General features: G+C 38.4%; 3 protein-coding genes across 4 annotated transcripts; 2 read left to right on the top strand and 1 right to left on the bottom strand.

Annotated features, from left to right (window-relative positions):
* Nucleotides 1-9: 9 nt before the first annotated feature.
* LOC106117183 (adenylate kinase 8) lies at nt 10-4,475 on the top strand. The gene is made up of 11 exons (XM_013311341.1): nt 10-190; nt 275-410; nt 569-654; nt 727-832; nt 971-1,155; nt 1,456-1,669; nt 1,791-1,915; nt 2,185-2,276; nt 2,714-2,864; nt 3,435-3,522; nt 4,326-4,475. The coding sequence occupies exons 1-11, from the start codon at nt 98-100 to the stop codon at nt 4,421-4,423; spliced, it is 1,374 nt and encodes a 457-aa protein (XP_013166795.1). The 5' UTR covers nt 10-97; the 3' UTR covers nt 4,424-4,475.
* On the bottom strand, nt 4,465-14,372 carry Hsc70-3 (heat shock protein 70 cognate 3). Its single transcript, XM_013311343.1, has 10 exons — nt 13,841-14,372; nt 13,114-13,261; nt 12,478-12,697; nt 12,066-12,154; nt 11,683-11,826; nt 11,067-11,183; nt 10,361-10,454; nt 7,338-7,434; nt 5,401-7,030; nt 4,465-5,257 (listed from the first exon to the last, which is right to left on the bottom strand). Exons 1-10 carry the CDS (start codon nt 13,966-13,968, stop codon nt 5,039-5,041), a joined length of 2,886 nt encoding a protein of 961 aa, XP_013166797.1. The 5' UTR covers nt 13,969-14,372; the 3' UTR covers nt 4,465-5,038.
* Nucleotides 14,373-14,916: 544 nt separating this feature from the next.
* G9a (histone-lysine N-methyltransferase G9a) lies at nt 14,917-21,586 on the top strand. Of its 2 annotated transcripts, XM_013311681.1 has the most exons (18): nt 14,917-15,955; nt 16,107-16,343; nt 16,411-16,467; nt 16,690-16,811; nt 16,967-17,166; nt 17,337-17,587; nt 17,744-17,961; nt 18,099-18,248; nt 18,330-18,577; nt 18,718-18,881; nt 19,132-19,293; nt 19,445-19,508; nt 19,649-19,782; nt 19,991-20,135; nt 20,331-20,489; nt 20,587-20,820; nt 20,910-21,118; nt 21,249-21,586. In XM_013311681.1, the coding sequence occupies exons 1-18, from the start codon at nt 15,126-15,128 to the stop codon at nt 21,349-21,351; spliced, it is 3,687 nt and encodes a 1,228-aa protein (XP_013167135.1). In that variant the 5' UTR covers nt 14,917-15,125; the 3' UTR covers nt 21,352-21,586. The 2 variants fall into 2 exon arrangements, with proteins under 2 accessions (XP_013167135.1, XP_013167136.1); XM_013311682.1 differs by lacking the exon at nt 16,411-16,467.
* Nucleotides 21,587-21,960: the final 374 nt, after the last annotated feature.

Below are 21,960 nucleotides of genomic sequence, written 5' to 3'. Positions count from 1 at the left end.
AGCAAATTAAGAAACATGTCAAAGAAAACAAATCTGAAATCAGATTGAAATACTTTTTGTGTGTATTTATACTAAGTATTTTTCATTTGTTGAAAAAATGACTGAAACCGATGCAACGAAACTGCCTTTGCAAATACCAGACAAGTTTATACCTTATTTGGAGAAATACAGAATTTACAAGCTTTTTAAAGTAAGTCCCTGATTATTTCAAATAGCTAAAATTTATAATGTCGATTACATGAAAAGAATGCAGTTTTGTCTTTGTAACATTCAGGATATGGTACAAGACCTGGTGATCAACTTGCCCCAAGACCATTTAAAACATATGAAAGTATTTCTCAACCACCGTATACTTAGTGGGAAAGACGCTGACCGAGTCATTATTTTAGTTTCTCCTGAAGTAAATATCGGTAGGTGGAATTTACACAACAATGTAGTCTCAGTCTACATCCAAATTCAGATATTAATGAGTAATATATGAGATAAAATCGATTGAATTGGTACGAAAACATAAAATTTTTTGGGTGCACGTCATTGACCTTTTTTTAAATTGACTCTGAAATTACAGATATCAACATGATCGCCAAAGACTTAATAAAAGATTTAGGTTTCTTCGTTATCACACGGCGTTGCGTGATGGATCGTTACGAAAAGGTTGCTGTCGGTAAAAATTCGATTACGAAGCGATTTCGATATATCAATAAATCGATTTCTTCACGTTCACAGAGCGATAACTACGTGCCCGGCTGCATTTCCCCCGTGCGGATGGCAGAAGTTACCAAGTCTCTGACGATGACCAATCAGGTTTTGCAAAGTGGTTGGCTCATGTTCGGTAAAAAAATATGATTAACTATAACAATTGTGGTAATCCGATTTTTTTATGGTTTCGAAGAATTATTTTCTTTGAATACTATATTTTCCCCATATACAGTTAATAATGTCAGATTTCAAAATTTATTCTCTGTATAAGACCACCCGTGTACGCTGCGCGAGGCGCGCTGCCTGCAGCAGCTGGGCGTGCTACCGACGATGACGTTGGTGCTGACTCCGCCGCCCCCGCACGCTCCCCTTACCGACCATCCCCACACCGCAAGACGATCATTTTTCGATCAGGACTTCGAGGCACTCAAGTTCGCCTACAAGGCTACCTTGAAGGTTGACATACTCTTACACATCCAATATCTTTGAAGAAAAAGATTTCTTTCTTCAACGCAGCGAGTAATTTTGTGTTTTTAAACATTTATAAGCGACGGCTATGAAAGACGTTAAGCATTTATGCTATGCTCGTCTATACGTTTAAAAGTTATCATGGAACAAAGTTTAGCACTCACGGAGAGGCTAAAAAACGCAAAACATGTCAAAACATGTCATGTCTTTACCTCTTGTCTTAATTCAATGAAAATTAATAAATTAAAAATGGCCGCTTGTTTCTTTCTAATCGAATTATATTTACAGGAGATATACGTGAACCCAGGTGAGGACGCAAAGTGTATAGAGATGAAGTGCGTGCGGGGAATACGCGCAGCGGCTGCGGGTGCGCACGCGGGCGCGCGCTCTTTGGCCACGGTTGGCGCGCCGGGTAACTACCGCGTGTTGCTGCTGGGTCCGCGCGGCTGCGGCCGCCGCCTGCACGCCGAGACACTCTCCGACCGCTTCGGACTAGTACATTGTTCGTATCTAAATTATACAAAGAATATTTTTCGCCCGTTCAATAAGAATATGTTAGATTATTTTGTTATATTTTATTATAAATTCGCCAATGTTTACGCCAAATTACGTCTTTCTCTCAGTGCATTTCAAAGATCTCTATAACGAGGCTAAGGAAGGCGATGACGAGATTGGTGAGAAGCTGCGTAACTTCGGCCTCAGCACACGGCTCAGGGCCGACATTGTGAGGCGACGTCTGGCTAAAAAGGTGCTAGCTATGATAATGAATTTATCTTATTTTCGCTGTTTAGATCAGTAAGATTGAGCTGAAACAATTTAAGAGTTTAAGTTACAATTTGATACGTCATTGTAGAGGTAATCGCAGAGTATGTTTGTACATAATTTGTAGGTATTTTCCAGTATCCAGCTTGTCGGACTTTGATGTACGAGTTTTCGAATTTCGAATGCGTACTGGCTGAGTCAGGCGCCTTATAGTTTTAAGTAATTACTGGTGGTGTTGATTACTAGTTATTATAGGATTGCATCGATAATGGCTGGGTCCTCACCGGCTTTCCCACTTGTGGCGCTGATTTTGAAAACTTGGACAACATGCCCACGCCACCGAATAGGTATGTAATTATGACTTTAGTATTGTTTTTTGCTATTGACATCTATCTATTTATCTATCGAGTTATATTATAATTCGATTTAGAAAGAATAGAAAGTGATCGGACCTAGGGCACAGTGAAGCTGGCACAACTTTCAGAGCTGAGATACACTTTCTAAGTGAAAGGCGACTAGCACAATTGTTCGAAACTCTCGTTACGATCAATTAAATGGGTCTAGTTTATTGATCTGTTTAAATAATATTGCTAACAAATGCTATATGGAAATTTTCTAAAGACGTAAACTTGCTGTAATGATTTTGGATGATCCTGACAAGTTTATGCTTACTAAACGAGACCCTTAATGTAGAATTTGTATGTAAAATATACACTAAGAGGCTGATTAAGTAATTATTACAATTCTTAGTTGTATAGTAAATAAGAACTATTCGATTTATTAGGATAATATTCCTGAACGCGGATTGGCAGACGTGTAAGACGCGCGTGCTGTCTCGCGGCGTGGATTGGTGCAGCGGCCAGTCCGCGCCGCTCGGCTCCGGCCCGCGCGTGCTCGTGCACCCTGAAGACGACGAGGCCGCACTGGACGCAGAGGTACTGATAAATTATTTGAAATATGCCTCTTTATAGATGCTGTCAATGAAAGTATTGGCGTATATAGCATTAAAAATAAACCAGGTATCAAACTCTACGTCAAAAAAATAGTAGCACTTGAAATCCTTTTGTGCCAACACTACTATAAGGAGGGAAAAAGAAACTCATGTTTTATGTCAGAACACAATCACAGATGTTCAATTTGATGACAAAATGTTAAAAAAACGGTAAAATGCGTGTAATTCGATGTAAGAATTCTAAACTCGTGCCACAGTAACCTCAAAACCTATATACAAACTTTTGTACTACAACCCATTGTTCTTGAATGTGTTCAGTTTAGGTACGCGGCGCACGGATGTAACGGTAATTAAAAAGTAAATGCTTTAATCATTTTTTTTTGAGTTGCAGTAAATTTGAGAATTAAAATTAGAATCAATAAAATTCTTCTTTACTGAATTATTGTATTGTTTTGGAACATATTTTTAATAATTGTGAAGTTAGAGGAAGATCTCTTATTGAATCGTCATACTTTATCGGCCGCTATCAGATTTAGTTAAATGTTTTTTTCAGTTGGACACGTATTTCACTGAGACCGTGGCAGAACTGCGCGCAGCTGCTGGTATCAACGCAGAAGAAGTGGACGCATGCAAACCAATCGGTAAATTATATTTGAAGTAGATGAAAGAAGCATATATTATATACTAATTTGACACACACTTCACTAACGCAGGATCGTAGCAATCACGAAATACTTTCGAATAATTATTTTTGTAATAAAGGGTTATATGTATTTTAAACCCAATAAACTTAAGGGATGAGTATATTGAAATAAATTGTAATGCAAGAAAGGGACAACATTGTAAACCAATAGCAGCAAAAATAGATGGTTGCCATGGTAATGGTAATTCTCAGCCAATGGCAAAGGCTTTTGTTGTCATTTGAATTCATGATACCTCCATATTTGCAATTGAAAGTTTTTACACAATGTAAACAATAAAACAAAGTTTTTATGTAACATAAATGAATGGCGCACGGGAGTCTTAAGTATAATTATCCGACACTTACGACAAAACTGTACTTGATAAGAATTATGGAACAGTAAGTTGACTTAACTGTACAAGTAGGCAACTAATTTCCGAAACGCCAGTGACTCATACTTAGTAAAGCAAGTGAAGTCAAACCTAAGTCGCTCGGTCAATGACCTACATAATCTCTAGGCTAGAACCTAAGCGGTAAACCAAATTGACATAACACTATTATCGCTTCTTAGAGAGTGCTAACAAGATGATTGATAACATTATATTACCGTTAGATGGGTCTTGTTTTAGATTCCGCTCTTCGTTTCCCCCTTTCTGTTATAAAAAAAAAACGAAAACGAAAAAATCGATATTGCGACTAATTCCGGTATGGTGGTTCTCTTAAGCAGATTGTTTTTTTTTTTTAATTTTGTTTTAATTCTAGATCAAGTACAGGTAGAAATCCAGGCAGCGATCATGGCGGCGCCCGCCTTCAACATGGAGTTCGGCTCGCAGTTGAGCAATAACGTGCGCGGCGACTAGTCTCGAGTATTTTCAATAATTGGGATTAAATAAAAACCAAGTTTAGTCTTATTAAAAATCTTTTATTTATGTACTCCTCCGTACTTCAAAATTATTAAATTACTACATAATTAATTACGAGCTAACAATTTATTCAGCAGTCTCAAAACAATTATACAGTATAGAACACAGAGGTAGGTCACCGAGAATTAGCAGACATACGTAGGGTTGTGCAAACACAACAGACGGGACCCAATCGAGAGAAAAATCTCACACTATTGGCATTATACTAAAAATAAAAAATGCAACATTTTATACAGCCACGACACATTCATACAGCCATGCACACGGCGCGCGGCGGCCGGCCCTGGAGAGATTGACTTCGAGTTCACCGCACGCACACAAACAAACACAACAATAAATATACACAAAACGATCTACACACAGTATCTGTGCGTCGGTACAGATTATACAAGAGCTTAACTGCCAATTAAGATTTGATACCTATTTATAAGCTTTTAAGATGACCACTTATTGCTAAGTTTATATTTCGAAGCGACATGGCAAAAGCGCGTGTATAATCTGTACCGAGCGGAGATCACATTTGGCTACGATCACTTGTTATATCCTATCAGTTTACAACTCGTCCTTGAAGTCCTCATCTTCACCGCCCGCGCCCGGCGGCGGCACGCCACCTTGACCCTGGTACAGCTTGGCGATGATGGGCTGCACTACATCTTCTAGGCTCTTCTTCTGTTTCTTGTACTCCTCAGCGTCTGTGTCCTGGTTGTCTTCTAGCCATTTGATCGCGGCGTCGATAGCTTCCTCCATCTTCGCTTTGTCATCATCGCTGACCTGTAACAATGGAAACAGAAATTTAGCATTTATCATCAAACAATCAAAACTTTTACTATTATACATTCTCAAAAGACAGTTTTATTAACAGATAACTTCAAAGAGTGAAAATAAATTCAAGTAATAATTTAAAAAATACCAACCTTAGCACCAAGTTTCTCCTTATCTTGGAGCTGGTTCTTGATCGAGTAAGCGTAGCTCTCCAGTTCATTTCTGGACTCGACGCGCTCCTTTAGTTTCTTGTCATCATCTGCGAACTTCTCAGCATCCTTAATCATCCTCTCGATGTCTTCTGGTGTCAGCCTGTTTTGGTCGTTGGTGATGACAATCTTCTCGCGATTTCCGGTTCCCTTATCCTCGGCAGATACTTGCAGAATACCGTTGGCGTCAATTTCGAAGGTGACCTCGATCTGAGGAATGCCTCTCGGTGCCGGAGGAATGCCAGTGAGATCGAATTTACCAAGCAAATGGTTGTCCTTGGTCATTGGGCGCTCTCCCTCGTAAACCTGGATGGTGACAGTGTGTTGGTTGTCGCTGGCGGTAGAGAAGATCTGTGACTTCTTGGTGGGGATAACGGTGTTACGTGGGATCAGCTTGGTCATGACGCCTCCGACAGTCTCGATACCCATGGTGAGAGGGTTGACGTCGAGCAGCACGATGGCGTCAGTGTCCTGTTCACCGCTGAGCACGCCGGCCTGGACGGCGGCACCGTAGGCGACGGCCTCATCAGGGTTGATACCGCGGGATGGCTCCTTGCCGTTGAAGAACTCCTTGACGAGCTGCTGCACCTTAGGGATACGGGTAGAACCACCGACCAGTACAATTTCATCGACGTCCTTCTTGTTCATGTCGGCGTCCTCCAATACTTTCTGTACAGGTTTAAGAGTAGATCTGAACAGATCCATGTTCAACTCCTCGAACTTAGCCCTGGTGAGAGTTTCAGAGAAGTCTTCGCCCTCAAAGAACGATTCGATCTCAATCTTGACCTGGTGACCGGAAGACAATGCTCTCTTGGCTTTCTCGACTTCACGACGCAATTTCTGGACGGCACGGTTGTCTTTTCTGATATCCTTGCCCTTCTTCTTCTTGTACAGTTTGATGAAGTGCTCCATAACTCTTTGGTCGAAATCTTCACCACCAAGGTGAGTGTCACCGTTAGTCGCGACCACCTCAAATACGCCATTGTCGATGGTAAGCAGAGACACGTCGAAGGTACCGCCACCCAAGTCAAATACGAGCACATTCTTCTCTCCTTCCTTCTTGTCGAGACCGTACGCGATGGCGGCGGCAGTAGGCTCGTTGATGATCCTCATGACGTTAAGTCCAGCAATAACACCGGCGTCTTTGGTGGCCTGACGCTGGGCATCGTTGAAGTAAGCAGGTACAGTAACGACGGCGTGGGTGACCTTCTTTCCAAGGTAGGCTTCAGCAGTTTCCTTCATCTTGGTGAGAACCATAGCAGAGATTTCTTCAGGAGCGAAGATCTTATCGCCCTGGGCGGTCATGACGGAAACATGGGGTTTGCTGTTCTTTTCAACTACCTTGAAGGGGAAGAATTTGACATCATGTTGTACGGTGGAGTCCGTCCATTCACGACCAATCAATCGCTTGGCGTCGAACACAGTGTTCTCAGGGTTGGTGGTCAGCTGGTTCTTGGCGGCGTCACCGATAAGACGCTCGCCATCGGCTGTGAACGCTACGTAAGATGGAGTGATACGGTTACCCTGGTCATTGGCAATGATTTCCACACGGCCATTTTTGTATACACCCACACTGTAGGAAAGAAAAAAAATTGTCAATGAGACTATAAACAATCGTCTTTGGACAAATGCCAGTTTTTTACACCATTCTTACAACTAACAAAGGTTAATTTTTGAAAAACTATGTTCAATTACTATCACTACAAACTGAACATATGGTTAAGCTAGTTAAAATTGTGTACTATTATTTTTGATTTGTAGAAATTAAAATAAATTTATTTTATTTTAAATTACCAATAGTAATTCTTATAAGAACAAGTTAAATTAATACTAATGAATCTAGGTAATTTACCGGCAATAAATCGGATATAATAACTTACCAAGAGTACGTAGTACCCAAGTCGATACCGATGACTGTGCCGATGTCTTTATCTTTCTCCTTCTTGTCCTCGGCGCAGACAAGCGCCACCGCGCACACTAATCCCAATAAATACCACCGCATTTTCACCATACAATGCACACGACTTTATCTAGAACAATAAGAATTATAACATCAGTCACACAAGAGCAAGCGTTCAATGAATCAAGGACACGTAACCTAAGCGGGGACACGTCACGCTATTTGTTTAGTACTATTCCGGTCAGAATCGAGAAATCGGTCAATGGTCAAAATTTCCATTGAAGTTTATTCATATGAGATCGAAAGTCTACAAAGCTTGGCTTCAACGGACATAGTAAGCTAACGGTATTGAACCAATGTAGGCCGCTAACCTCGCCGGCCCACAAGCATCCAGAAATTTCGTTAACGTTGACATTTTGTACTAACTTTTAAATGAAATTTATACTATTATTTTGTTATTTTACACGTTATTCCACAACGAAATAAGTTAATTGTCAAGTTTGATTTTTCACAAACTATGAAAGCTATAAATCTATAGAAACTCCAAGTGGAAAAAATCTACTTTACTTTCAAATTTTTAATAAATATAGAAAAAGAAAACTTACCAAAATATATTAGATATCGATTAACAATAGAGATTTATTGAAATATATTTCCACAGCCACGTTAATGCACAATTAAAAATGGCAAATTGATTAAACAGCGCAGTACTTCACTTGTGATGTCTTGAGAGAAACTGAAGTTTGACACGCGCCGTCACTGATATTTAGCGCTAGTAGTCAGCGTGGGCCAATCCCATTGGCCGACAGACTGATGACGTTTTCAAAGAACGCTTCTGATTTGTCCAAGTGGACGTATTTGTTGCAATCCGATTGGCCCACGTTAGTCACTGGCGGGTCGGTTTCTCCTAGGTGCACGTAATAGGTCAACACTTTTATGGCGAAAAATTTAAATGATAAAAAGTTAGGAAACTTGATAATTGTGATAATAATTTTTTAGCATTTAATTTAAGAGGCATGATTAACAAATCTATCTATTCTAATTCAGTAATTATTTTAAAACATATATTGAATGAATAAAAAGTTGGAATAATTCAATTTTTATATACTGAATGCGGAGTGTCGACCTAGTAGTTTGGTAGTTTTGACCAATCTTTCAACCATAATATTCTATTTCACTCCTTTCTTACACATATTATCCTATTTAATTTTTAGTAAAATATTAGATGACTTCTAATTTTTTGTACCAATTCAATTAAACAAACTTTTTCTAGTTTGAACTATTTTGAATTCATTCCATTTTCTCACAATTCTCGTAAAAGTATCAAAATAAGCGTCTACATATATCACAACATAACTGATAACTTATTCAATTATTAATTCTTTAGGTTAACAAGGGGTTTGTCTTTTCTAGAATTCGTATCGAATGTTTATTTTACCAAACAGTTATCAAGTTGTAACATCGTGTAATGTTTGTGCTTATGTCAATATATTTCTATCTCTGGGTTAAAAATTCTATGACAGTTTAATATCACCATAAATAAAAGTAAATAAACAATTCTTTATTTGCCTATATTATTTGCATCGCCGAAGTTTACGACATTCATATTTCGATAAACTTTTTGCAACAAATAGTGCGTGGGCCGTGGGCATCCCATGAAGTATAATAAGCCAAGCAATATTTGACTTTTTTTATTTTTTGTATCCGTTTTTTTAAATTTTGTGTATTCTTATATTTATTTTACGGGATCTATCTATCCATACATAGTCATGTAATCTATGGTCAGTAAAAGGATATAAAAGGTTAATTAAAAACAAGTTATATTTTTTTTACAAAAAATTTATTAAAATTATTCAAGAATTTAACAACAACAGTCTGTACTTCCCAAAAATAATTGAGCGAAAATAAAAAATAGAACAGTCACCAAATTAATTTTAAAATTAAATGTCTAATATAAAAACAAAAATAAAAAATGTCATAAAAACTTTATCAATGTTTCCTTGATATTATGCTTAAAATTAACGGCGTGAAATATGTTATTATGCAATCGGCACCTGAAACAAAATTATATTTTGTTATAAAATTTATAATATATATTTTTTTATTTCATTATGGCAACAAGAAGTCAACCATTTTTTTTTGTTTTGACAATGAAGAAGCGAGAAGGGTGTGTCAAGATCGCGCCAATTATACTGGATTATAGGCGTGAGATGTCATTGTTTTAAAATCTAGTGGTCACAAGTAGCTTTCATCTCTCCTAACTTTGATTAAATCCAGTTAATGTAAAAATAATATTCAAAATTTTGCAGAAGGGGAATAGGAAATATCCTCTTTCTGCACGTCTCCTCCTCTGTACATTAGAAATATTGTTTGTATGTCTATCCAAAAGGCCGCGTTTGTTCCGGATTAATCTTCCGAAGGGCTGGACAGGACTTTGATTGGAAGGTAGTTGATGCAGACGGACATATATACAATTTTTTTAACTCTGTGATTACTAAGTCGCGGGCGACCGCTAGTAATAAAATATGACTGTAATATTTTAACAAAAACTAGACGAAATCATTGAAGCGTTTACGAAAAGTGAAAGTAAACAGTTTTTATTGAATCTCAAAACTATAGAATACAAATCTTACTAACACATTTGTAGAGCTGAATAAAAATAATGCAACAAATATTTTCATGAAGACTATCAGCTCATAAACCGACTAAGAAAAAATGCTACTGCGGGTTGCTTGACTTCATATACATCTTTGAAACTCTTACCGTGGGGTTCCGAGCTTAAATCTCTGTATAAAACATATCGTCATCTCCGTCATTATCTTTACAATGCCAGAGATAAAAATACGTTTTAAAAGGAAATTTTGGAGTCAGAAAACCATGATTAACAGATAAATGTACGTAATAGCATTATTTTCCTTCATCTTATTATGACAAATCTACATCGCCTCTCTGTGACCAGTTAACGTCTCTGAGTGGGAAGATAGAATTAAGTATGATACATACCAGCTCGTCTCATGCAGGTGAGGGTCTCCATGAGGATGGTCTCCACTTCACGGTCGTCACCGCTGCGGCAGATCATTGCGTACTCACCGGACACCTACCAACAATTAAACTTACATATTATCAAAACTATATATTATAACTATATACTTAAATATGTAACTTAACTTACTTTTAACTAAGTCTTTGGTGAGAATGGAATAATATCTTTCTGTGATGTGAAATATTAATCAATTGAGTGTTTTTAAACAGTGAAATGTACTTTAATTAACATATACAAAAACAACTTTAACTAGAACATTCTAGAAAAAAACCAAAAAGTACAGTGTTGCCATCTCAATATCTAAAAATTCGTACTCAAAGGTGAAATAATTTGGTAAATTTTAACATTCTACATTTTGTCCTACTTGTAGTCGCCCGCGATTCCTTCCGCGCGAAATTAAAAAAAACGTAAGTAACCTATGTGATCTTCCAGACTATAGGTATGCCAAATTTCATCGAGATCCATTCAGCTGTTCTGGAAATACCTTCAAACAAATATCCATTCCTCCATCTAAACATTCGCATTTATAATATTTGTAAGATAAAGTATTGCAAATGCCGCTTCGCTGTATTGGCGAAATAAAGCCGCTTGCTCGTTCGTGAAAATCAAGCGGGTAGATAAAGGTCTAAACTTAGGCTCATCTGTAGATTTCAGTGAAGTACAAACCTGATATATGAAGAGTGGATGATGCGGGAACTTGTCCTTGGTCTGGCGCACGATGTCGAGGTACGGCAGCCCGGGCTTCACCATCAGGAAGTCCGCGCCCTCCGCCACGTCCCTGCACTAGTGGTGTTAATACAATCTATTAGTTGAAATAAAAAAAAACTATCGATAGTTTAAGTGGCAAGTTATTAAAAAAATATTTATTATACCGACTTAAGCATAAGCAAACTTGCACGCAAAAATTTGTGAATACCAAAAATATCTGTGAAATTATTTTTTCCCATTTTAAGACGACTTCAAAAAGAACGAGGTTAACAATTCGTCCGTATTTTTGTTTATGTGTGTTGCCGCGTAATTCCGCCCCTGGTGCTCCGATTTTGAAAGTTTTTTTTCCCATTTTTTTTATAATTTTTTTAATATTAAAAATATACAATTTCTAATATGGCATATTTTCTTGTCTTACAATGTTTATATGGGCAAGTTCCATTTGTTAACATTTTTTTATCTTATCACCTTATAATATCAAGAAAATGTAAGAAGGAAGTATCCGACTGGATTCGCCGAAATAGCGAAGTAATTGGATGTCGATTAGTTGCAGAGTATCGTATTATGAACTCACGGCAGCGCGCAGCGCGAGTCCGGCGCTCCCGGGCGGCAGCTGGTAACACTTGCGGTCACCTGCCATCGGGGAACTCTTCATTGTGTCACGGAACGGGCCGTACATAGACGACGCGAACTTACAAGAGTACGACAACACTGACACCTGACAATATACATATACATATATACTATGAGTCATTTAAACCACTAAGGAAGTCCCTTAGCAGTAAGTGTTTAATGTGTTTGGTGTGACTAATTCATTTCTCTGCCCTTGTCCTACCCATGTGGGGTCAGCACGAGTTTCTCGTCTTCCACATTAATCTATATTCCACCTCAATCTTGATATGACATGATCAATTTAAAAACTTAAGTGGTTTAAGCGAAGTTAAGAAATATATCTACCTGATTCTGTAGTCTGTTAGCGACCAGAGCATCCTTTATACCCTTAATTCTATTGTCCATCATGTCGGAGGGAGCCACAATATGAGCACCTGCAAAAATATGTCATCTCTCTTTTGATATTAACTCTATACTAGTGGTCACCCTCGATTACGTCAGCACAGAATTAAAAAAAATAGCCTATAATATGCCGGCATGCCTCAGCTACCTTCCCATCAAAGTGCCATTAAAATCGTACCAGCCGTTCCGGAGATTATCCGGGACAAATGCTGCCTTACGAACAGACATTCCCACAGACAAACAAATATTTTATAAACTGGTTTATCGTTATGGTTAAAGCAGATGAATGACATACATATTTTTTTTTTCAATATTTCACAAAAACACTCCAATTTTATTAATATACTAATCTTACCAGCTTTAGCATACGCAAGAGCGACTTCGGCTATTCTCTTCACAGAATCAGCATGATCTATAGCACCGTTATCTGTCAGTATACCGCAATGTCCATGCGATGTATATGGACAGAGGCACACATCCGCAGCTAGTAGCAGTTGTGGTAGAGCAGCTCTCAACTTTGGTAGCGCCTTTACTACCGGGTTTTGTGGGGAATCAGCATTTGAGCCTGTAGCATCCTAATTAAATACAAAGAAATAAGATTTCATTGAAATTAAATCAAGACTATACTTGTAAAATATCAGAATCCAAAACAATTTCAACATAAAACTTAAAATCATTTGAGAAATATTCCATTTTGTATCTTTTCTATCACAATTTTTGTCTCTTTTTTTTCCATGTAGAATGAGAGAGATAACAAACAATATGTATTATGCAAGTGTAAATATTGATTTTTAAATAGCAATAGCCTAATCCTTAATGGTACGAATTTCCGATCACATGGTTGGAGATTCAAATCCCGCCATTTGTGTATATTCGTAAACCATGTCCTAGTACAAGCATAAAGCTTAGTCGGAAAGGTACAAGAAATATTAATTAATTAACAAAAATCTGCTGATATTAAAAATATAGTATATGCTTAAATACACTGTACCTTATCCAATGTTTCTACAACTCCAAATATAAGTATAGACTTTAAGCCTTTTTCCACAAGTTCTTTGAGTGCGGGTATAAGTTTGTTGATACCATATCTGTAGACATTTGGCATACTCGATACTGATTGGAAGCCATCCTCATTTTCTCTGTAACATTAAACAATATTTCATTAATGGCTATTTCCACTTAGCTTATTCAGTAATTGAAGTATTGGAGTTGCTCTAGTGAATATACACAACACCTTAAGAATGATGGTTGCGTATTGGTTGATTACTATTAGTCAAGTGAAAATAGACTTTTAATATTTTACAAGTCATCACAGATTTATGTGTAAAGATTCCATTTGGATATAAGATATAGTGTTCATATTCATGATGATATTTATTTTTTAATTCTTTTTATTATCAAATGTTCATTATAAATTATGTTGTAGATTTGAACTTTAAACTTGTTAAAAGTTTATCAATATTTAAATGGGCACTACAGATAATGTTTTACTCCGACCAAACATGATTTACTTTTAAAACATTTTATATTATAAATATATTGTCCAAGATATTTTTTTAATTTATTATAAATGTGTTGGCACATTACTTCAGAACACAATAATACAAACAATCCTAGATTAACATTCTCATACTCTCCAAGAGGGTGCATGCATTGTCACAAGCTAGAGCGAAAGCTTCTGTATACAATTTTATACTCAATAAATAGTTTATACTTACAGCAAAAACACTGGATACATTAGGTTATGAGGTTCAATGCTAGTGTTTGGTTCTTGTAATTTTCGAAGAGTTTCTTGAAAGTATCCACCTTGCAAAACATGTTCTGGAGCGAGAAATAGGTTTTCCATTGTGGTAAATGTTTTGAAACTTCTTAAATGTTAAATTGGAATCGAACCACAGTAGATTTCACTTGTTATAACAAAGTTTGCATGAATAAAAACTCAACAGGAAGTATTTATTATATAATTAAAAAATATATAACGAGTGGATAACAGAGCAAACAGCATAAAGTAAAAGTTGCTTCTTTTGTTGCAAAGTCCTAATTAGATTTAGATGAAAATTTACAATTCGTCTAATTACATTTACACAAAGATTACTATAATTTGTGTATTTAAAATAGAGGTGCCGAGTCTATTCCTTTTCCTATTCACAGTTATTAGGTAATTAAGGAAACTTTATATTATATTAGTAATTTCCTAAAAGTATAGGTGTCCTGAATGATTTAAACCACGTTAAATAAAAAGGAAAAATCATTAAACTCAAATAAAACTGATAAACGCTGATAAACTTGTTGACATCTAAACTGTCAAGTTTTGGACTTTTAAACTGTCATGTCATTGTCAATTTCCTAAATCCAACCCCATTCAGCCACACAATCTCACACTGTACCAAACATTTTATGAACAATCAAAATAAAAATATTTCCTAATTCACGATACAAAAGTATTATGATATACCTGATTTTAAAGTATTTATTATGAAATAGCATTAATATTTTGGAAGGTATCTGGTAATGATCTTATTTATCTGTCTTATCTGTCATACATTCTTTCAACATTCTTTGATGATTGGTTTTTTGGTCGATATAATCTATAACTATAATAATTTCTGAATTGTTGAGTTATTCAATTTTGATTAATTTGTTTTGTATTTATTACTTGATTTCTTTGATTGAAAATTGATTTTGTAATGTCGATTTAATTATTTAAGTCATAGTTTTAGAATGTTTTATATGTCTAGTAATAAAAAATATTTTCCAAGTATAAAGTTAAAAACCGAGTGATAGCCAGAGAAATAATTAAAAAGCAAAATTTTTTCTAAAATGTAAATCTATCATAAATTCATATTTGTATAATAATTCAGGAAAACGAAAAAGACAAAGTGATATTAGTTCATACAATATATGAACCAAATTGAAAAATATTATAAAGGATGTTTTGTTTTGCTTGAGTTTTCGAATCGGCATTGTTTACCTTGACCTATAAACAAAAGTTGACCCTGCAATATGCACTCGGACCACGACGAATCAGTAACCCCCAAGAAGAAACACGATAAAGCTGACACATCTCCAGATGTTTCAGTTAGAATCGAAAATTCAGATCCTGGAAGTGATAAAAAAGCTGAAAGTAAAGACGCCAAGCCACGTATTGTGTTGACGTTCCGTTCTGAAAAGTCTGGAGCGAAAAATAGCAACATGAAAATCGTTTCTACAGAAGAGAAACACGAAGAAGTTTCACCAAGGCGATCAAATAGAAATCGTTGCACAAAATGGGAATCTGACGAGGACAATGAAACTTTAAGTAGTGCTAAGAAAAGCCTGAACGTTAGTCAGTCAGTGTCAGAAAATGATGAAACTTCAGATAGTTCACTAGCTACACCTAAGCGGTCAACAAGGCGTCGTAGCAAAGAGTTTTCGGAAAATGTACTAGCTAATGCTATAGCCAGAAAAGAAAAGTCCTATAACGAAACGCTTTCAGGTCCAACACAAAGATTGTCAAGGAGAATTAAACCTACTGCTAAGATATTAGCTAATGAAGAGCTAAGAATGGGCCTTGAGTCACAAAACAATGCACGACTTGGTTTACAACCAGAGAAGACTGCAGAAGAGGGTGTCAGAACTAGGAGGTCTGCTCATTCAAAGAATTATGATGCAGAGAGTGCAGTGGTTGATAAGAAGGCAGTAAAGCGTCATAAGCCTTCTGAAGATATAAAACAAGACAAGTCAGAGGAAGGGGAGAATTCATCAGATTCAAAAGTTAAACATTTGTGTAAACTTGGCTTAAAGGCCATCAATACTACCCCCAATGAACACCAACCCCAAGAATCAAGCAACAGGTAACTTAAATTTACTATGATAATCTGAATTAATAATGAATATACTTATTTAAGGTATGCTTTAGATTATGAAAATGTAAATTTGAAGTAAAAGTTAGTCGCTGAATATTGGTAAATATAGAATTAAATTATATCAATCTTCAATTTGCAGACGCAGAGAAGATGAAGAAAATGAAGCTGAAGCCATTGAAGAAGATGAAGAAATTGATGATGAATCAGAGGTGATCAGTAAATTACTGGAGGCTGATGAAGATAGCAGTGATGAAGATTTCTTATATCCAGCTGGTGGCAATCCAACAGAACGACCCAGGCGCTCCACTAGACTGTGTTCGTCATATGGCAACGAGAGTGATCAGTCGTCAATGTCTATGGGAGATGATGAGAATAAGTATGTTCTACTCAACTGATAGGTCAGACTGATGAAAAGCTATGTTGATGTCGACTTTTCTTTACAGGGCACCACCGCGTCGGTCGTCTAGACTCAGATATAGTTGCAGTGATTTTTATGATCGGTAAATATTATGTAGACAAAAATGTGTATCTTCCAATCCGAATTTCCACAATCTGTTCCCTAGAAATTCTTTTTGGAAGACATTCATAGCAGGCATTAGAAATATGAAATACAAATATGGCTTATTCCTGACTTAAGGATTCATATAAATATATGTTTAGTTTCTAAGTATTTAACAATGGTTCATACCAATAAAATGTAATGTAAGTTTTGTTTTATTCAGTGATGCAGCGGGTCCAGAGGACGGTGAAGAAGCAGCGTACCCTCCAGAAGAGTATCCAATAGTTGCATCCTGCAACTGTGAGGCTTCCAGCAATATGTATGCTGCCCCTGATGAACTTACTGGCAAGTTATTTGAATTCTTTTCAAGAAAGACAAAATAATCGATAAAGCAGACCATTTTGTGGCTCCAAGTGTAGTAGTTAATGAAAGAAATATGTTTAATTATAATTTTGATAATTATTTTTTTTTTCATTTCTATTTGTGGTTGTTTTGGACAGAGCCGGTGTTCTGCCAGGCGATCGACAGTGTGGACGGTGTACGCGTGGGATGCTCGCACAGTGCGGCGCGACGCGGTGGTGAGCTGCAGCCGCTGGTGCGCGCCGGTCCGCGCACGCCCTACCTGCTCGCCTGCCGCCAGCACACTGCGCAGCTCAGGAAGCACATGTGCTGCACTGCCTGCGGTCTATTTTGTGCTCAGGTACGTGACATTTTTCAAAGTAATTTAGTGATTTTCTGAACACTTTGATATTGAAGAAGATAGAATACTTCCACTATAGGAATACACTCAACTAAGGGAAAATTGCCATTTAATTTTGTTGTTGATTTATGTCATGAAAAGCTTTGTTAGCTGATTGTTTTGCTCTCCAGGGTATCTTCTATCAGTGTTCCCTGGGCCATTTGTTCCACTTGGAGTGCGGCATCCCGGGCTGCGAGCGTGGCGAGGGCAAGGCTGGTGGGGGCGGGGCCGGGGGCGTGTCCGCGGCGGCGGGACTGGGGTGCCCGCACTGCGGCGTGCACGCTGTGCTGTGGCAACCCGCTAACAAGGACTGCGCCAGAGTCAAGATCGACATGCACTGCAGTGGCAAGCGGGTCTATCTACCTGAGCAGAGGGAGCAGTCGTTAGTTTATATTCTTTAATTTTTAGTAAGAAGCAAACTGAAAAAAGTAACAAAGTTGGAAATGTTATTATTGTGTCGCTTAAAAAATTAGCTTTAAAAAGGCTTTAGCAGTTATATTTATTACATTATGTGATTTTATAAACTTATTGTTCCCAGAATACCAGCTTATATAGGCTTTGGCGGGATCAATCCAGCTCTGATCGAGCAAGGTCCTGTCATACCCGAAGACCTGCTGCCGTCCCCTCCTATAGATCTGAAGAGGCTGTGCGAGGAGACCGTCACCATGGAAGAGGATGAGCCCATTGATAAAGTGGAACTACTACATGACGCCATTATAGCTGGAGAGCCTCCAGAGCAGTTAATACCTAAAATTGGTAAGTTTTATTTATTGTATTTTAGCTTAGTCACATTAAGTAATTGTTTACTTGTTCTTTCTTACGTAGACTCTTTCTTACGTAGACTAGCCTTTATTTCTCTTTCTACAGATTTTATTATATTCTTCCTTCCGTAGTGTCAGCAAAGGGCGAAGGTCTGGAGTGTGCGCTGGGCGTGGCGGCGCGCTGGGGGCGGGTCGCGGCCGTATACTTGCTGCACTTTGCTGGCGCCAAGCTGGACGCACTCGACGCTGACAACCGCACGCCCCTGCACATCGCTCTCACTGGTAATTGTTATATCTGACACTCATAGACATGTAATGGTCACTAAGGGTCACTTATGTCTACAGTTGAATCTTTGTTTACAGCGCTGTTAGATAAATCTAAACCCACCAAGAGTAAGAATGAGACTATTAAAAATGACGAAAAGCCAGAAACAATGGAAGTAGATGAAAAGAATGAAAGTAAAGAAGATAAAGAAGAAGACAAAGAAATTAAAGAAGTAGAAGAAGAAGAAAATGATGTAGCTGAAAGTGACGTCAACAAGCCGAGTGATGAAGATCTCATGAAGGTTATAAGATATTTAATAGCTGCGGGATGTGATGTTAACCTTCCGGTGAGTTTGTAGGGAAAAATAATTAATTTTAAGACATTTTGTTGTGAACAAATAAACTTATAAATAATGACTAAAAATATCTACTTATATCTTCTAAGTATATGTTTAGTAGATTTATAAAGTGTAATTTATTAAATCAGGGTCCGGATGGTATGACGGCACTGCACGTGGCGGCCCAGCACGGCGGGCTGGCGGCGTGCCGGCTGCTGCTGGAGGAGGGGCGCGCGCTGGTGGATGCTCGAGACCACGGCGGCTGGACTCCGCTCGTCTGGGCCGCTGAGAACAGCCATCCTGATGTCGTCAGGTCTGATTGGGGATCGATTTTTTTTTTCGCCGTAAATTCGCCGAAATAGCGAAGCGACCGCTGTCGCAGTGTGTGTAGTGTATATTCGCAATTGCAGATGCATTGTCTATCTTTTAATTAACGGAGTAGGAGACGTATATATATAGGTTATATTTCCCTTTTCTATGCGTCCACTCCTCGTATGCGCCACAATTTTGTATGTGCGCCTCATCTCAAGGTCAAGTGATAAATGTGTGTCTGTGTGTCGCAGCCTGCTGCTGGAGTGGGGCGCGGACGCGGCGGCACGCGACGCGGAGGGCAACGGCGTGGTGCACTGGTGCGCGCTGCACGGTGACGCGCGCTCGCTGCGTCTGCTGCTGCACGCCGCGCCGCATGCGCACGCGCACACAAATGCGCACGCAGACACGCCCCTGTCAGTTACCATTCATATTACAAACAACACAACACTCCAATTTCCGCTACATTTACTATAGATTACTTTATAACAATATCAAGAAAACCTAGAGTAAAGTATTTCATCAATTTTTTTCATGTGATTTATATTTTTTGTCTTTATGTAACAGACACGTCGCAGCTCGACAAGGTCACTATGCATGTGTCGTTATGCTACTTGCTCGGGGCGCGAGGGTAAGTTAGATAATTATTTATCATAAACTAATTATATATCTAAAACTAAGTAAACACTGGTAATATACACTAAGGGTGAGCTTAAGTTATCATCGATATCAAAGGACTATGAATGTAGCAGTAAGCTTATCTTTTGTCAGACGGACTTGGAGAACTCAGCGGGCGAGCTGGCGGTGGAGGTGTGCTCGGGTCAGTGTCAGACCGCCATCTCCCTCAACATGCAGATGGCACTCGCCGTATCCGATAAGCCCGTCCGCTGCAGACTGCTATGCAAGTGAGTCACTATTACCTACACGAATCCATAAATTACTTTATTTATCTCTTTAATAGAAAATAGCTTAAAATGGTGGATATTCCATTTAGTAGTTATGTAAAACTATTTTATTAATAGATAAATAAAAAAATATGGATGTTTATTTTTTACTTATTTACGTTATATTTTATAATGATATGAATATTAAAAATGATTGTTTAATATGCAGCGACATATCGAAGGGACGCGAGCCGTACCCTGTGCCATGCATCAACGAGGTGGACGATACGGGGGCGCCTGACGACTTCACGTACGTGACTCGTCACGTCACGCCCACGCCCCTGCATCTCGACACCGCGCTCGCCACGCTGCAGGTACACTCTCTTCAAAAACCTTTTCAAATCTTTCATTTTTAAATTTAATTTAAAATTAATTGGAAACGATATTAAATAATTTCCTCCACGACAGGAAGGTTTATTATGTTTGTATGTACGTTTATTCATTTGTTATAATTTGGTAAACTCCAGAATAAATATTTGATTAAGTGCAATGTATTTTCTATGTGATAGGGTTGCAGATGTCATGGTAGTGAGTGCGCGTCGGGCGAGTGCGCATGCGCAGCGCTGGGCGTGCGCGCCTGGTACCGCGCCGGCCGCCTGCCGCGCGCCTTCCCTTACCACGACCCCCCCATGCTGTTTGAATGTAATCAGACCTGCGCCTGCAACGCGGTAACACAACATATATAACATATCAAAACAAAATGTTTGTCTATATGTAATTGAAATGTAATAAATATGACATTTTTAATTTGTATGTTGTATTTAGCGTACATGCGGTAACCGCGTGATATCGCGGCTGCAACAGTTAGGCTCGCTGGGCGCCCGCGTTGCCGTGGTGCGCACGGCGCGGTGCGGGTGGGCGCTACGTACGCTGCAGCCGTTGCCCGCCGGCGCGCCCACCGCGCTATACTGCGGCGAGCTGCTGCCGCACACCGCCGCTGATGCGCGCGCGCACGACCAATATATGTTCGCGCTAGACCTCAAGCAGGATCTCCTCGATGTTAGTCCTACTGCTGACTTCTATTTACCTTCTATAAAATACTATATTTTTTGTTTAAATTAACTATGGAAACAAATTCTAATGTGCAGGATGGCGGCGGCGGGGGTGAGAAAGGGAGCGAGGGCGCGGAGCAGCTGTGCGTGGACGCGGCGCAGTTCGGCAGCGCGGCTCGCTTCATCAACCACAGCTGCAGGCCCAACCTGGCTCCTGTGCGCGTCTTCACAGACGTACGCGACCTGCGCCTGCCTAACGTCGCTCTTTTCGCGCTTAGAGACATCGCCGCCGGCGAGGAGCTCACGTAAGATACTCACTAATAGAGACTAATTAATATACGAGTTTCACAGTACATAACAAACAACGACGTTAGGACGTAGAACGTGGACGGTCTGCACCAAACTCCTACTGCTAAAACCTTTATTTGTTTACAGTTTCGACTATGGAGACAAATTTTGGTCTGTTAAGTCCAAGTTCATGAAGTGCGAGTGCGACGCCCCGGACTGTAGATATCCCACAAAGTCTACTGAAGAATAAATATGTACTTTGTAATTGTCTCTTCAAATATCTTGGCCTCCCAAGGTCATCAACATGCTGTGTAAAACTGTATTAAGAGCGGCCAAGATATCTAAAAATATTTATAGCAGCTTTTTTTTAGTATTTTAAGCACTATTTTTTTCTTGCTTTGCAAATATTATGTCTGTGAAATCAGTATTTATTAGCTTTGTAAATATTTATATCGATTCTCATCACAAATTATAAATTAGAGAAATGTAAAGTTGTTTTATTTAAAAAAATATATATCAGGAAGTTTTCACTTTGTCTTAGATAAGTTGATATAGGTATGGGCAGGACGGCTTGATAAATCCCAGGCGGTAAATACTTGATAAATACCACGGCTAAGAAGTAGTTAGATACGCTTTGGTTGGTACTTGTAGGAATTAGATATTTAAACATTTTTACATATTAATAAAATTAGTGTCCGCGCAGTGTTTGCATGTAATATCTAAAGAAGAAGTTTAATGTTTTTGTTAAACCAATAATAAAAATACAATTAAAAAATAAAAAAATTATATAACCATGGACAACCGAGCTTGTTTATTCTTTGTAAATTAGCTATGGCAAACGACAACTTATTCTTTGACC

This window comes from Papilio xuthus, unplaced genomic scaffold, assembly GCF_000836235.2.
Source record: "Papilio xuthus unplaced genomic scaffold, Pxut_1.1 DF827680.1, whole genome shotgun sequence".
Lineage (NCBI taxonomy): Eukaryota > Metazoa > Arthropoda > Insecta > Lepidoptera > Papilionidae > Papilio > Papilio xuthus.
Note: the sequence above shows the minus strand (reverse complement) of the source record. Positions and strands in the feature narration are given on the sequence as shown.

Bases quoted from the DNA above. Each gene is read 5' to 3' on its own strand.
- LOC106117183 (XM_013311341.1), top strand. From the start codon at position 98: ATGACTGAAACCGATGCAACGAAACTGCCTTTGCAAATACCAGACAAG. The intron at 833-970 runs GTAAAAAAATAT...TCTCTGTATAAG, and splicing joins AAGTGGTTGGCTCATGTTCG to ACCACCCGTGTACGCTGCGC. The intron at 1,670-1,790 runs GTTCGTATCTAA...TCTTTCTCTCAG, and splicing joins CCGCTTCGGACTAGTACATT to TGCATTTCAAAGATCTCTAT.
- Hsc70-3 (XM_013311343.1), bottom strand. From the start codon at position 13,968: ATGGAAAACCTATTTCTCGCTCCAGAACATGTTTTGCAAGGTGGATAC. The intron at 13,262-13,840 runs GTAAGTATAAAC...TTAATGTTACAG, and splicing joins ATGTATCCAGTGTTTTTGCT to AGAAAATGAGGATGGCTTCC. The intron at 12,155-12,477 runs GTAAGATTAGTA...ATATTTTTGCAG, and splicing joins TCTTGCGTATGCTAAAGCTG to GTGCTCATATTGTGGCTCCC.
- G9a (XM_013311681.1), top strand. From the start codon at position 15,126: ATGCACTCGGACCACGACGAATCAGTAACCCCCAAGAAGAAACACGAT. The intron at 16,812-16,966 runs GCAAGTTATTTG...TGTTTTGGACAG, and splicing joins TGCCCCTGATGAACTTACTG to AGCCGGTGTTCTGCCAGGCG. The intron at 17,167-17,336 runs GTACGTGACATT...TTTGCTCTCCAG, and splicing joins GCGGTCTATTTTGTGCTCAG to GGTATCTTCTATCAGTGTTC.